Source organism: Bos javanicus, chromosome 16 (genome assembly GCF_032452875.1).
Source record: "Bos javanicus breed banteng chromosome 16, ARS-OSU_banteng_1.0, whole genome shotgun sequence".
Classification (NCBI taxonomy): Eukaryota; Metazoa; Chordata; class Mammalia; order Artiodactyla; family Bovidae; genus Bos; species Bos javanicus.
This window is the reverse complement of record NC_083883.1, coordinates 35,648,174-35,663,341: the sequence shown is the minus strand read 5'-3', so window position 1 is coordinate 35,663,341 and position 15,168 is coordinate 35,648,174. Positions and strand designations below refer to the sequence as shown.

Genomic DNA, 15,168 nt, shown 5'->3' with positions numbered 1-15,168 from the left:
AGTAGAGATCTGTTTAAGTAAATTACGGTACATATATACAATGGAAAAGATAAGCAGCCTATTCAAAACAAAATTCAGTTCTATATGTGAAATGGAAAAATCTTCAAGATACATTACTTGGTAAAATCAAGATATATTAAGCAAGGAAAAAAAGTACACATTGTAGTATGACACGATTTTTAGTATGCTGCCAGTCATGTGGTGTGTGTATGTAAATGAATTCAGTCATTGCACAGGAAACCAGTAATAGCAATTGCCTAAAGGCAGTGACGAAGCAAGAGAGACTCACTTTTCTGTCGTTAAACTCTTGAATTTAGGTACATGGATCACCTGTTAAAAATATTATATAAGTTTTGCAGACCTAAACCCACTTTTGCACATTGATTATAGGTTATTTTTTGTTCCAGTGTATAAATAATTTTGTTTCAGTGTATAAAGTTTGAGATTAAAGGTAGTTTGTTTTAACACAGTAGTATTAAAACAAGCATTTAATCTTCAGATTCCTGGGCTGTATAAATCCAGTTCTGTGGACAGTCTTTCTACAACCAAGATCAAACCTTTAGTACCTGCCAGAGCCAGTGGGCTGAGCAAGAAGCCACCAAGTGTCCATAAGAGAAATCATCACAATGCCGAGAACAAGCCAGGACTGCAGATCAAAATCAATGAACTCTGGAAAAATTTTGTATTTAAAAAGTGAGTTACCGTGTTACTGATTCTAAAATAGTATAAATCATTTTTTTTCTATAATCTTAATTCCTGTCTCCTCTTTCTATTTTCATATGAATCAGTTTCTTTTTCTCTTACCCTAAGAGCTTTAATTTCCTCTGGTCCCTGTAACTGACTCTTTGTAAGAATATGTAGTCTCAGTTTCTGTATCTTCTTTTTAGTGAAAAGATGGCCAACTGAAAACCTCAGTTCTCAGTCTGGCTTTGGGGTCTCTATGTTGTTAAGCAAACTACTTTTCCAGGGCTTAAGTGCCTCAGCTTTTTTTCCTTCTAAAAGTTGTTTCAGACTTGAGAACGGAAAGATAATGCTGTATGGTTACTTCTGGACTTAAGGCAGTTTGTTTCCCTAAATTACCTCATCTAAAATGGGAAGAATCAATGAGTTTATGAGTTTTTATGATGAATTAGCCAGATTTCTATGGTATATGGCAAACTGTTTTAAGAGAGTTGACCTGGCATATATCTACATTTTTTGAACCGCTTTACTTCCGTTAGACAACAAAATTAACCACAGAGTAGCATGACTTTATAGTTAATTTATTTTCTTGTTCTTATTACAGCAAATGTGCCAAGAATAAAAGCAAAGAGAAAGGGGTTGGGGGAGGTGACTTACATGGGATGATAAGATTAAACTTTCAGTTCAGTTCAGTTCAGTCGCTCAGTCGTGTCCGACTCTGCGATCCCATGAATCGCAGCACACCAGGCCTCCCTGTCCATCACCAACTCCCGGAGTTCACTCAGACTCACGTCCATCGAGTCAGTGATGCCATCCAGCCACCTCATCCTCTGTTGTCCCCTTCTCCTCCCACCTTCAAGCTTTCCCAGCATTCAGTTCAGTTCAGTTCAGTCTCTCAGTTGTGTCCGACTCTTTGCGACCCCATGAATTGCAGCACGCCAGGCCTCCCTGTCCATCACCAACTCCTGGAGTTCACTCAGACTCATGTTCATCGAGTCAGTGATGCCATCCAGCCATCTCATCCTCTGTCGTCCCCTTCTCCTCCTGCCCCCAATCCCTCCCAGCATCAGGGTCTTTTCCAATGAGTCATCTCTTCGCATGAGGTGGCCAAAGATTAAACTTTACCTAGTAGATATTGTTATCACAATCAGTTGAGATAGTATTAGTGGAAATACTTTGTAATAAGTGCTGGACAATTAATTTTTACTTACATTGTATAAAGTCTAGATTAAACCATATAGCAGCAGTTCTCAAGCTTTTTGCCTTTAGGAACACTTTATAGTCTTAAAAATTACTGAGAGCCCAAAAGTACTTTGCTTTATATGGGTTATATCTGTTTTTAATCTGTTATTAAAAGGGACATTTAGAAAATATTTATTTATTTTAAAATAACAACAATCTCATTTCATCTTAAAATTGATAGTATATTTTTACAAAACTATGTTTTTCAAAACAAAAGTGAGAATGACATTGTTTTACATTTTTGCAAATCTTTTCTGTCCAATTTAATGTAACTGAACTACATTCTTATATCTGCTTCTTTGTTTGATTTGTTATGTTTTGGTTGAGTTATATGAAGAAAATCTGATCCCACATGTAAATGCACTTTAGCATAATAGCATTTTTTATTTAATTTTAATTTTCCTTCTTTTATATTACACCAAAATTCAGTACGTGGTAGTTTCTCAAAAGTTGTAATATAGGATATGAAACCATATTAATTGATTTTTATATATTACAGTCTACTGGCTCATATTGTATTTTGGTGTTCATCTTTTACTCATTCATAATTTTATAACATTGGTGTAAATCATTTGAAAAATGTGGACTTACTGAGTTGTGCTTATCTTTCAATTGTTGACACATTTCATTATACAATATTTTTAAAAATCACAGTCTTGCCAGCAGTCTTTTAAGTATTGGGAAGGCGTCAAGGGGCAGATATAAGTTTTCCAAAATTCTAATTTTCACTGGAAAGCTTGAATTTTTGTCTCTGGCAACTAATGCTGTTAAGGTTTTTTTTTTTTTCCTTAGAAATAACAAACAATCTCTGTTCATTTTAGAGAAGCCCTTTGCTAAATAATTAAATTTGAATTTCCATAGTGAGACTGACTTTTCTTTTAGTACTATCAATATTTCTTAAACAGTTTGGTGATACTGTGTTGATTCATTGTCAGCAGCTTTACTTATTATCAACACAAGTGCCCTTTTTTAGGTTATTGATACAAGTATCAGCACAGTATGAAAAGTAGATTAAGTCTAAATACTATTATGAAAATAGTTTTAAATACTACAAACCCCCCAAAAGGGTCTTGGGAATAGGATTAGTTTTTATAGACGTAGAACTTCCTTCCAAAAGTTGGGAGAGAGGAAGGAGTGAAAAGATAGGGCTTAAACGTTTGTTCATGCTTCACTCACGCTGCTTCTCAGCCAGACTTGAGAAGGATGCTAGAAAGAAAAAAACTAAAGTTTGTTTACTGAAATCATTCTACCTTAGCTAGTGTCTGTTTAGTAGTGGTGTGGTACCTCCTTTGAAAGATGATTTAGAAAGCAGGAATGGGTACTAAGAAGCAAAACTCAAATTCTGTGGGGCATACTCAGAGGAGAATTTGATTGTATTACATAATGAACTGAGAGAAATTATACAGTAGAGGTTCTTGTCCTCTTTATATACCTCTATTTTTTCCAGGCAGATTATTATCGAATAAACACTACCATATGAACACCAAATTCATTTTATTATATTTTGCAGAGATTCTGAAAAGCTTCCTTCTTGTAAGAAGCCAGATCCCCTGTCTCCAGTCAAAGATAACATCCAGCTAACTCCAGAAGAAGAGGATATATTTAACAATTCTGAATGTATGCTTGTTCAGAGAGCACTATTCCAGTAAACGCAAGCAGCTGGGAGACTGTTGCCTGCAAGAGAATCTCTATCAATTTCGAGTCCTGTTTGGAAATGAGGCCATTCTGAAAGATTTGTTCTTAGATCTATGCTATTTATTTTAAATAGAACACAATTTTTTATAATAATTTTGTAACTGTTCTTGTTTGGCTTTTTATATTTTTATAAGAAGCTAACTAGAGAAAGAACTTTGGAAAATCTACTCTCCTACTTTCCCTGTGGTACAGCGGCTAAGACTCCTTGCACCCAATGCAGGGGACCTGGGTTCGACCCCTGATCAGGGAACTAGATCCCACTTGCCACAACTAAGGGTCCCCATGCTGCAACTAGGTCCCAGTGCAGCCAAAATACATAGTTTTAAAACAAAAATCTATTCTAAAGAAACAAAAATCTATTCTAAAGATTTCTATAATGTTGTCAAATACAAAGATGGTAAATGGAAAACCACAATTCTGTGATCATTTTGTACTATAAGAAATTACTATACTTTTCCGTGTTTTCATTTTTTTCCACCTGCCTTTCTTGTCTTTCAGGGTTGAATTGGAAATATGGTTGCTGGGATGGGAGGGGTAGTTGGAAGGGTTAAAGATCACTGCATAAATGGGACAGTGCTCTGTCATCCCTGAAGAGCTTGGTAGGTTACAGATTGACAGTGAAGGAAAATTGCTTTCAGCATCTTATGAAAGGAACTACTTATATCATTCATATTCTTAAACTTCCAAAATAGCCTGTTTCTCTTGTATATCTGTTTTGAAGTGTAGGCTAAAAATTCCTTAACTTATATTTAAAACTTATGTCCTAGGTGTGATGTAAGATATTACTACTAAAGCTACAGAATCGATGATTTGTCCATACTCTGCAAAGAAATAGATGGGAACCAAAACCAGGTATGCAAGTGAAGATCTGAAGTAAGGAAGTGAAGTGACAGTCTGACCAGAAGTAAAACAGTTATAAAAGTGTCTGAGATATAGAGGATAAATGAAAGGGATTCAGAGCAGTTTAATTTTTATGAGACTTAGTAGAGGACTTGGATAAATAGTCCAAGTGGAAAAAAACATAATGTTTTAAGAAACAGCATAAAAATTTTAAATGGAGACAATTTTTTTCTCAAAATCTGGAAAAGGCTATACAAAGAACAAAAGCAAAATGGAACTTTCTGTGAATGTTTCCTATTACAGAACAAATTGAGAAAGGGAAATGGCAACAGTGCTGTAGTTTTTCAGTCTCCGAACCCCCACATAACCGCAACTGGATGACAAAGTCAAAATACCAGTGAACAACATTACAACAAATTCAGATGGCATCATGTATTTAAATCCCAAAATGTAAGTAGGTGAAGACAAACCACCAACAGCCATAAGACTGCAAGGAGGTACTGACATCTATATGGGAGAAGTAGAGAATGGTAATAGGTCATCTAATGGACATGAGAACAGAACTTACAGAATAATTGTTGAAACACAGAGCAGACTAAGTTGCAAACAGCATTTAAAACTGTTATGCAACCCAATGGTGAGTGAGTGCGAGAGGCCTGCAATTATATCTGAAGGACTGAAGCAGTTGTAGTCCATGTGAACTTTTGAGATGATTTCCCGTATTTGCCAAGGCTCCCTTCTAGGGGAACAGGGTCCCCCACAGAAGAGAAACTGCTGGCAAGTAAAACAAAAGCTTGAGTGGGAAAGAGACAGTAGACACAAAGGAAGAGGAAGAGTTGGCCAAGAAATCTCAGCAGGATACTGCCTGAGTATACTTTGAACACTGAGAAAGCAACGACAGCAGCAAACAGCTGAGAAGCCCCCATGAGCCGTGCCTGCTCAAAGTTTAGGAAATTTATTTTTACTTAAAAAGAAACTACAGAAAAATGTTTAGGTCAGTCCTTTACAAAACTGATTTAATGACTCAAGCAGTATAACATCTCTACAAATAATGAAAATCTACCAGAAAGGCCCACTGAGCCAATCAAAACCAGTACATTTGAAAATGTGCTAAAAGTTAAGGAAATGCTATAGAATATGAAGGAAATTTCGAACTGGAAAAAGTCAGAGGGGTGGGGGGGAAAAGGCAAGCTCAGGAAAGCATTAGAAATAAAAATTTCAGAAATTAAAGCTAGAAGGAACACAAGCAAATATTATACAGATAGATGATGCCTTAAATAAGTTAAAAAAAAAAAAAACCAAAATGGAAAAAACACCTTAAAAGATTAGCAAGTCACAGATATTGAAGATGGAGCAGAAGGTCCAATATACAGATAATAAGAGTCTCTGAAGAAAAAACAACCTATAATTTCAGCAAAATTTTAAATTTTAAGATTTGAAACAATATTTTTTAAATGCACTCTTACACCCAGAATTATTGATCCCAAACAGCTAACACCAAGATGTAAACAACAAGTTACTTTAAAGAAGGAAAAATCCTCTGGATAGGCAAGGACAGTGAGTGACATGTAAGAAAAAAAATAATAATCATGAGATTTTTCCACAATTATTCTTTATACCTGAAGAAATTGAGTAATGTGTTACAGATACTCAAGGGAAAATGTAAGCAAAAGATTTTATAGTCAACAAAATCAACTTTCAAGTATAAAGAATACAAACATCTATCAAACAAGAATTTGGAAGTTACTGCTCACTTAAGCTCTTCCTGAGAAATCAGAAAATAACCAAAATAACTGGAGAAATAGCACCATAAAGATTGATGATGACCATCAAACATAGTGACTTATACAACTAAAAATGAGAGGTAAAAGGGAAATATGATATGCAATGACTGTGTGCCCAGATGATATAGACAGTACAGCTACAGAGAAGAGACCATATGCAAAACATTTGGTTTAGTTTGAAGTAGTCTGATAATTGTTATTTTAGGACTGTTGTGTATATAATGTGGGATAGGGTAAACGAGTATTTGGGGGGTATTTTAATTCATCCCCAATTTTCTTGAGAACCAAGATTCTTCCCCACCCCCAAGATTCTTAATGTCTAGGAAAAAGATTAAGACAAAATACAGAACAGCTTAATTTTTTTTAATGTAGTTATAAACTTGAGTTGGAAGTACTAGTAAACTTATGAATGTATATACACACATATACATATATGTGTATGTGTACATACATAGAGCTTCCCTGGTAGCTTAGATGGTAAAGCGTCTGCCTACAGTGCGGGAGACCTACCCACACATACTAAAGAGACCCAGAAAAAAGTAACCAATCCTTTACCAATGAGCATCCCAATCATTAGTCTTAATATACCACTTTTTACTGAAAGAAATGAGAGCTTGGAAAAGACGTATAAAAGCAAGCCTGAGGGATCTTGTTAAAACAGAAGTCTTTAGTGAGTAATATGTAATTTCAAAAATGTAAATTCAAAAATAAGAGAAATATAAGGAGACACCTGAAGAGGATCCCACTCTCCAAACATGGGTGATTTTGATCTTGAAAAGATAGGAACTGTCCTTTGTTTGATCCCATCATAAACATATTTTAAAAAATTGGTCACCTTCAGAAGATGACAGAGTATCAACGCATTATCTTGAATATGGGAAAGTAAAAGGAGAAATATCAGGCATTTCCCCTATCTTTATACTGTATACTTTATACTCCAGGCAAGAATACTGGAATGGGTTGCCACTTCCTTCTCCAGGGGATCTTCCCAACCCAGGAATCAAACCTGGGTCTCCTGCATTGCTGGCAGATTCTTTACCAACTGAGTTACAAGGAATGCCCATCTTTATACTGTACCAGTGGGTTACCAAACAGAAGATAAATCTCTTTTTAGTGCTCTAACAATGAAAAAGAGATATTACTGTTTTGCAATCCCCAGTGGATTAATGGATTTAGGTTTAGAGTGTCAGCTGCTATTAACATTGTAACTAGACATTTCATTTCTCTTAATGAAAGAACTCAGCATCCTCTAGTCTTGCCACGGGATTGGAGATGAGACATCATTCCTCTGGATCCAACTGCAGAATTGCAGAAAATACAGAGGACAGAGGAAATAGGGAACTGCAACCTGAGTGTGCAATTAGCAAAATTCAGACAGCAAGAAATTACAGATTAAATGCCTTTGGATTCTCAACAGATAAATTTTAAGGAAAGGGAGAGGAAAAGTCCATATTAAAAAAAGGACAAAACTAAATTATTTAGGGAGGCCCACTCTGGTGATTAGACAATAAGAGAAATATAAGGAAGTGATAGCTATAAAATTTAGGGTGGTGGTTACAGGGAGCTCAGTAGTGTCCAACTCTTTGTGACCCTATGGACTATAGAGTTCATGGAATTCTCCAGGCCAGAATACTGGAGTGGATAGTCTTTCCCTTCTCCAAGGGATCTTCCCAGCTCAGGGATTGAACCCAGGTTTCTCGAATTATGACAAGGTTTGCTCATAATAGCTTATTAGGGTATTGATGTCAGTAAAATGGTGGCCTTCTAATTTATTAGGCCATTTACTTGTTTTGTGTGGCCCTTCATATTCTGTTTTTTTCATTTATGTAAATATTTGTTAAAATGTTTACAATGTTGTGTTGGTTTCTGCCATACAACAATTTTTTTAAATCATATTATTTTAATAGTATTCCATCAAATTGAAAATATGATTGTAAGAGGCATCATTAATTTATGTACCATTGGGAATAAACTCCATCAACTTTAAGGTATACACTGTTCTTAAAAATGTTAAAATACGTACCTTAGACTAGAGGCCCTGCCACAATTCAGTGATACACATCCTGTGCCTTGGGCACGGAATCCAGCAACTATCCTCGTTTCCAAAAGTTAACTGGACAATCGGCACCAGACAACCTCTGTTCTTGAAAGACATGAAGCACAGCTGAAAGTACAAGGAGGAAAAGATGGGATAAAGTGACAACAAATTGAACTCGGTCTCACTTCCCTATATAGGTCCCATTCTCTCTTCTTCTGGGGTTCCAGCTGCACACATTAGAAAGCTGTAAGTTGTCACACAGCTATTAGGGCTGTTACGTTTACTTTCTACTCCGTTTTTCAGTTTGGGTAATTGCTATGAACCCATTTTCTAGTTAACCAATTCTTTCCCTGACTCTTCATCTGGGTTATTCTGCTTTTTGTTTTTATTTCTTGTATTTCTAACTTACAGTTTCTGTCTCTCTGCTGACATTCCCCCAACCCGCTCATGCACATATGGTCCATATTTTATGCAAGGCATATTAACTATAGTGATTTTAAATACTTTGATATTTCTAGTATCTGGGTCATCTCTGAGTCTGGTTCTGCATCTTGTGTCTTGAAAGTGTTTTCATTTTCCTTGTTTTGTGTGTGTGTGTATCATGTTTTCTGATTGACTTGTATGCCATATATTGATATAGGAAAGTAGTGACCGAAGTAAATAGTACACTTGGAAATGAGCATGCATCTTCCACTAGGGGTTAGTGTGAGGCATTGTAAAGTCTACTCAGGAGTTTAACTGGCTTGGGTTTATTATTGCTATGACAATAAAGTCCTCTAGTGTGGTGCTAGGGTTTTTAGTTTTGTTTGTTTTTCAGTGTTCCTGCTCTATCTTCAGTTTTTAGCCTTCTTCATGCGCTTATGTCTCAGAAGGGGTCTCTCTTCAACCCCCTGCCGCTCTCCATCAGTACACTGTTGTTTATTGTTGCTTGTTTAATGACCAGATGCAGTGCGGCCTGTGCTGTGCTGTGCTTAGTCGCTCAGTCGTGTCTGACTCTTTCCGACCCCATGGACTATAGCCCACCCAGCTCCTCTGTCCATAGGATTCTCCAGGCAAGAATACTGGAGTGGGTTGCCATGCCCTCCTCCAGGAAATCTTCCCAACCTAGAGATCAAACCCAGGTCTGCAGGTCTGCCGCATTGTAGATGCATTCTTTTACGATCTGAGTCACCAGGGAAGCCCAAGAATACTGGAGTGTGTAGCCTAACTCTTCTCCAGGGGATCTTCTTGACCCAGGAGTCAAACTGGGGCCTGTTACATTGCAGGTGGATTCTTTACCAGCTGAGTTTCCCAGCTATTAGCTGGGAAGCCCAGATGTAGCCTGAGGGTAACGTAAAACTATATCAATTACATTTGACTTTATAATCCACTGCACAATCAGTATTATCCACCTTTGTTTCTCAATGCCTAGAAAGTTCCTAGCAATATGATCAGTATTTCAAGTTCTTATCACATGACTTCTGGCCACCGGGCACTGCGTATTGTATAGCACCTGAAGTCTTTATAAACACGTGTCAGTGTTTAACAGTTGTTGACTCATTGCTTAGCAGCGACAGAGGAATAATCGAATGCTAGATAGGGATCAGAAGACTTGATATATATTAATAATTCTGATTTGCCCAAAACTCTTAAGTGACCTTGAGTAAACTATTGAACTTTTGTTGTCTTTTTTTTTTTCTCATAGAACAAACATTACAGCTCCAAAATCCTGTGAACCAAACAGTAAATTCTCTGATTTATCCCTGGTAGCTCAGATGGTAAAGATTCTGCCTGCAATGCAGGAGACCCAGGTTCTAGCCCTGGGTTGGGAAGATCCCCTGGAGAAGGGAATGGCTACTCACTGTAGTATTCTTGCCTGGAGAATTCCATGGATCAAGGAGCCTGGCGGGCTACAGTCCATGGGGGTTTTAAAGAGTCAGACAGGACTGAGCGACTAACACACATTTTAAAGTCTATTCCAAAGGCTCCACAAGAGGGCAGCTCCTCCACATTGCTTAATGTCTGAAAAGAATTCCACAAGTCTTTAAGTCTTTAAAAACTCACCCTTTGAGATTACACTATGGAAAACAGTGTGGAGATTCCTTAAAAAACTGGAAATAAAAACTCATGCTTGCATACAATATTTTACTTTTGTTTCTTTTAATTGTACAAGTCAGGCACAAATATAGTCACATTTATGAAAAAGTTCCAGCATTACAGACTAACTTCAAGTCTCTTAATTAGTACCCCCAATCCTAATTTTCCCTTCTGTCAGGTTGTGGGCATTTTATTTTTTATGAAGTTTTCTGTGACTTCTTTAAAACAGTTTCTGAAACTAACTTGTTTTAATCCGCATAGGATTTAAACATCTTTTCCTAATCTAGATAGATTAGTTTACCTTTAATTGTTCTAACTCCATAAAATGCATGTCATAATTAACTTATTTCTTAATGACGTTTAGATGATGTTTTCAGTATTTAAACAATGTTGCATCAAAAATTTCTATACTGCATTTTGGAAAAAAGTGAAAATTCTCCCTCTCAAGATTTCATAGTAATTAAGATTTGAAAGCTAATTTATTCAACCAAAAGAGGAATGTTTTAGTAATTTTACTAGCCACAAAAATATATAACAGGAAAGATGTTACAGAAAAGGGGCTAGAAGAAGGAGAAACACTTAACAGCCTTCCTTGGAAAATTTAATCCATTTCGTGATATAAATCATTCTAGATGCCATTACTGTTAGGGTGCTTCACAGATATGTTTTTGTTGTAGAGAAGATTAGACCTAGGCAACAAATGGCCCAATTAATAGAGAACAGAGACAAGAAAGACTCAAGTGTGGCTACCCAGTGAGGGTAGGTTCTATGTTTTGGTTACCTCTTTGTCTTCTACACTGTGAGGGACATGTTTGATGGGAATAAGCCAGAGCTGTTTATATGTCATATACACACACACACACAAATGTCTGGTGTTACTGCACATGTACACGCTAAGTTACTCAGTTGTGCCAGATTCTTTGCAACCCCATGGATGGTAGCCCATCAGGTCCCTCTGTCCATGCAATTCTCCAGGCAAGAATACTGGAGTAGGTTTCTATTTTCTCCTTCAGGGGAATCTTCCCAGCCCAGGGAATGAACCTACGTCTCTTGTGTCTCCTGCACTGGTAGGCAGGTTCTTTTCCTCTAGCGCCATCTGGGAAGCCCTTGGTGGTATTAATGGATATAAGTTGTACCTATAGCAAATATTGATCAATGATTGTAATAGTGTAACTCTAGAAGGCAATGGCAACACACTCTAGTACTCTTGCCTGAGAAATCCCATGGACGGAGGAGCCTGGTAGGCTCCAGTCCATGGGGTTGCTAAGAGTCGGACACGACTGAGCATCTTTACTTTCGCTTTTCATGCATTGGAGAAGGAAATGGCAACCCACTCCAGTGTTCTTGCCTGGAGAATCCCAGGGACAGGGGAACCTCGTGGGCTTCCGTCTATGGGGTCGCACAGAGTCAGACACGATTGAAATGGCTTAGCAGCAGTAGCAGCTGCATAGCAAATATTCCCAGAGAAATAGACAGGTTCTTCTTTGGAACTTTTTTAGAATTTGGAACCTGATTGTCCTTGAATGGGATGTGTGAAACAAAGACAGGTAAAGAGGCAGTTGGGATGCTTTCTGTGACCAAAACTTAGAGAAAGGGATGTACAGAATATGTTTGCAGAAAAGTGAAATTAGCCACACCATTCTAAACATGGAGGTTTGTTAGGAGGCTACAGGACCAACGGTCAGGTGTTGTCAGGAATGTGTGTGTGTGTTTGTGCTCAGTCCTGTCCTCCTTTTTGTGACCCCACGGACTGTAGCCCATCAGGCTCTTCTGTCCATGGGATTTCCCAGGCAAGAATACTGGAGTGGGTTGCCATTTCCTTCTCTAGGGGCACTTCCCAACTCAGATCAAAGCAGCATTTCTAGCATCTTCTGCATTAGCAGACAGATTCTCTACCACTGTGCCAATCCATACATTAGAATAAATAAGAGGTGCAGAAGCAAGAATTTGCCTAGGATCTTAATAAAATGGGCTTGGAACTCCCTCTGTGGCTGATATCAAGGCCTGCCACCTCCCCAACCTGGTGTTCAAACTGTGGTCCAAACTCACATTAGGCTTATTTTCCCCTTTCTACTTCCCTGGGTCTACGGGATGCTTTGATGTCAGAAAAGTTTTGTTTAATAAGACACAAACACCTGAAAATTTGACTCATTAAAGGATACCAAGAATTATGACTGGATTTTTGGAGCTGTGGGGCAGGACCTTAAATCATTTATACTTATCCCTATAGGACCTGGAGGCAGCCTACTCACCTTTATTCTGGGATGCCATCTTTTGATTTCTGAAGAGACCATCTGTGATGGTATTTGGGGACTAAAGGAAGAAATAGTCTTTGGAAGTATTGAAGGGGTATTCTTCATTTATAGACTTAAAGTGTTTAATACCTACATTTGGAGGTATTGAGGGGGTATTCTTCATTTTGATCTGAACTTTGAAGATTTGTACACTGGAATGACAGTGTCTGGCCCTTTAAGAACTGTGCAGATGAGGAGGTTGCCAGAGAAATGTTTAAGAAAATATTTCCCCTAGAGCACAATATTTTCTACTCCCAACTTTTCAACTTAAAATTCGAGAGCATGTTAGCAGCATGGTTTTTGTGTTGTTCAAATCCTACCACCTGTGCAATACAGAGCTTGTTACTTTTTCTCTGAGCTTCAGTTCTCTTTTTCAGAAGAAATGAGAAAATACAGGTAGTAATTAGCAAGTACAGTATCAAACATGATGTGTGCTTCCTGCCTATTCCAATGAGGGAAATAGTGATGATGAAGACATTTGTGATATTGATAACCCAAGTCTGTTGTCCAGACTGACCTTGTCTTTTTCAAATAACATTACCCCTCTGATCCTCAAGCTGTTCATCAATTAAATTGTGACATTAACTTACACTTTTTGAGTTGTATGTACAAGCCATTCTTGTAAGTGTTTGCATATATTAACTAATTCATTTGATGCTCACAGTCCCCCAAGGTAGATATTATTTTTATTTTACACACAGGGTGTCAGGGAACATTTAACAGGAGGATTCCTGCATGCTGTTTTTTATTTCTCAAGGATTCTCTGTTCCTTATCAGTTCCTATTCCAAGAATGAGTAAAGCTGCACGCAGTTCTCAGGACTGAGGTCATGGGATGAGACATGGAGTGACTCTTTTCAGCGTCAGTGACCTTGTATGTGTTAGACTATCCATATTGTGGCTATTGATAAAATCTCATCCTGGGTAATAGCTGAGTAATTATCTTACTAAAGATATAGAAGCCTGCATTGCTGCTAATAAAGCACCTTTGCTCCATCAGAGCTTGAGTCCCTGTGTCTTTCTTTCTTTCTTCCTCTCTTTCTCTCTCTCCCTCCCTCCGGCTCTCTCTCTTCCACTTTCTTATCGTCAACTCCGGACCTCCAGGTCCGGTCCAGTAAAGGACCCCAACAACAGGGTAACTGAGGCAGAGAGAGAGGTTGGTTGTATCAATTGCCATAAGGTCACATAGCTAGTAGGTAAAAGATCCAGAGTTCAGCCCCAAGTGGTATGTTTTTTGCTTTTGTTCTTTTGGTCACTAAGTTACATCGGGCTCTTTGCGACCCCATGGATGTAGCCCACCAGGCTCCCCTGTCCTTGGGATTTCCTAGGCAAGAATATTGGAGTGGGTTGCCATTTACTTTTCCAAGTATGTATATGAATACCAAATGGTATGCATACTATTTTTGTGGAATATTAAAATGTAAAATTAATAAAGGACATATTAATTGCTTGGAATATAATCTCTATGTTGGAAAAAGTAGTGATTATGATAGAGGCCTCTCTATAGGTACAGTCATATGATTAATGTTCATCAAAGGAATATGAGTGAACACTCTGAGATGTTACCACGCTAAACACTTTAAGTCTGAGAAGGCTAAGTGTAAGTGTCTTTTCCACCTATTTTTCTCATCTGAACTTGTGGAAACAGAACCTTGAGATGGCAGAATTTCAAGTGTACAGCAGCATGTACACTTGAATTTCTTCTGAAACAATGCCAAACAGGAAGTCTCCTACCTGTACTGGAGTGCAATGTGGGTGAAAACCAACTTTCTTTATGTTTATCTATTAAAGTTAGGGGGCTTCCCTGGTGGCTCAGCAGTAAAGAATCTGCCTGCAGTGCCGGAGATGTGAGTTTGATCCCTGGGTCACGAAGACCCTCTGGAAAAGGAACTGGCAACCCACTCCAGTATTCTTGCCTGGGAAATCTCATGGACAGAGGAGCCTGGGGGACTACAATGCATGGGATGCAAAGAGTTGGACTTGACTTAGCTTGTGGACTTGACTAAGTTGTGTTCGACTCTTTGCGACCCCATAAACTGCAGCACACCAGGCTTCCCTGTCACTATCTCCCAGAGTTTGCTCAAACTCATATCCATTGAGTCAGTGATACTATTTAACCATCTCATCTTCTGTGAACCCCTTATCCTTCTGTTCAGTCTATCCCAGCATCAGGATATTTTCCAATGAGTCAGCTCTTCACATCAGGTGGCCAACATATTGGAACTTCAGCCTTAGCATCAGTCCTCCCAATGAATATTCAGGACTGATTTCCTTTAGGATTGACTGGTTTGATCTTATAGTCCAAGGGACTCTCAAGAGTCTTCTCCAGCACTACAATTCAAAGGCAGCAATTCTTCAGTTCTCAGTCTTCTTTATGGTCCAGCTCTAAAATTCATACATGACTACTGGAAAAACCATAGCTTTGACTATATGGACCTTTTTAGCAAAGTGATGTCTCTGATTTTTAACCATTAAATGGAAATAATGATTATTTTTCTCAAGTATAAGTATCTAGGAAAG

General features: G+C 38.0%; 1 protein-coding gene across 1 annotated transcript in view; it reads left to right on the top strand.

The window, feature by feature from the left end:
- EXO1 (exonuclease 1) overlaps nt 1-9,072 on the top strand; it is a 48,479-nt gene extending 39,407 nt beyond the window's left edge. The window contains exons 13-14 of the mRNA XM_061382522.1: nt 500-693; nt 3,434-9,072. Coding sequence (XP_061238506.1) covers nt 500-693; nt 3,434-3,572 — 333 coding nt within the window. The 3' untranslated portion in view covers nt 3,573-9,072. The remainder of the gene's footprint in view (nt 1-499; nt 694-3,433) is intronic.
- Nucleotides 9,073-15,168: the final 6,096 nt, after the last annotated feature.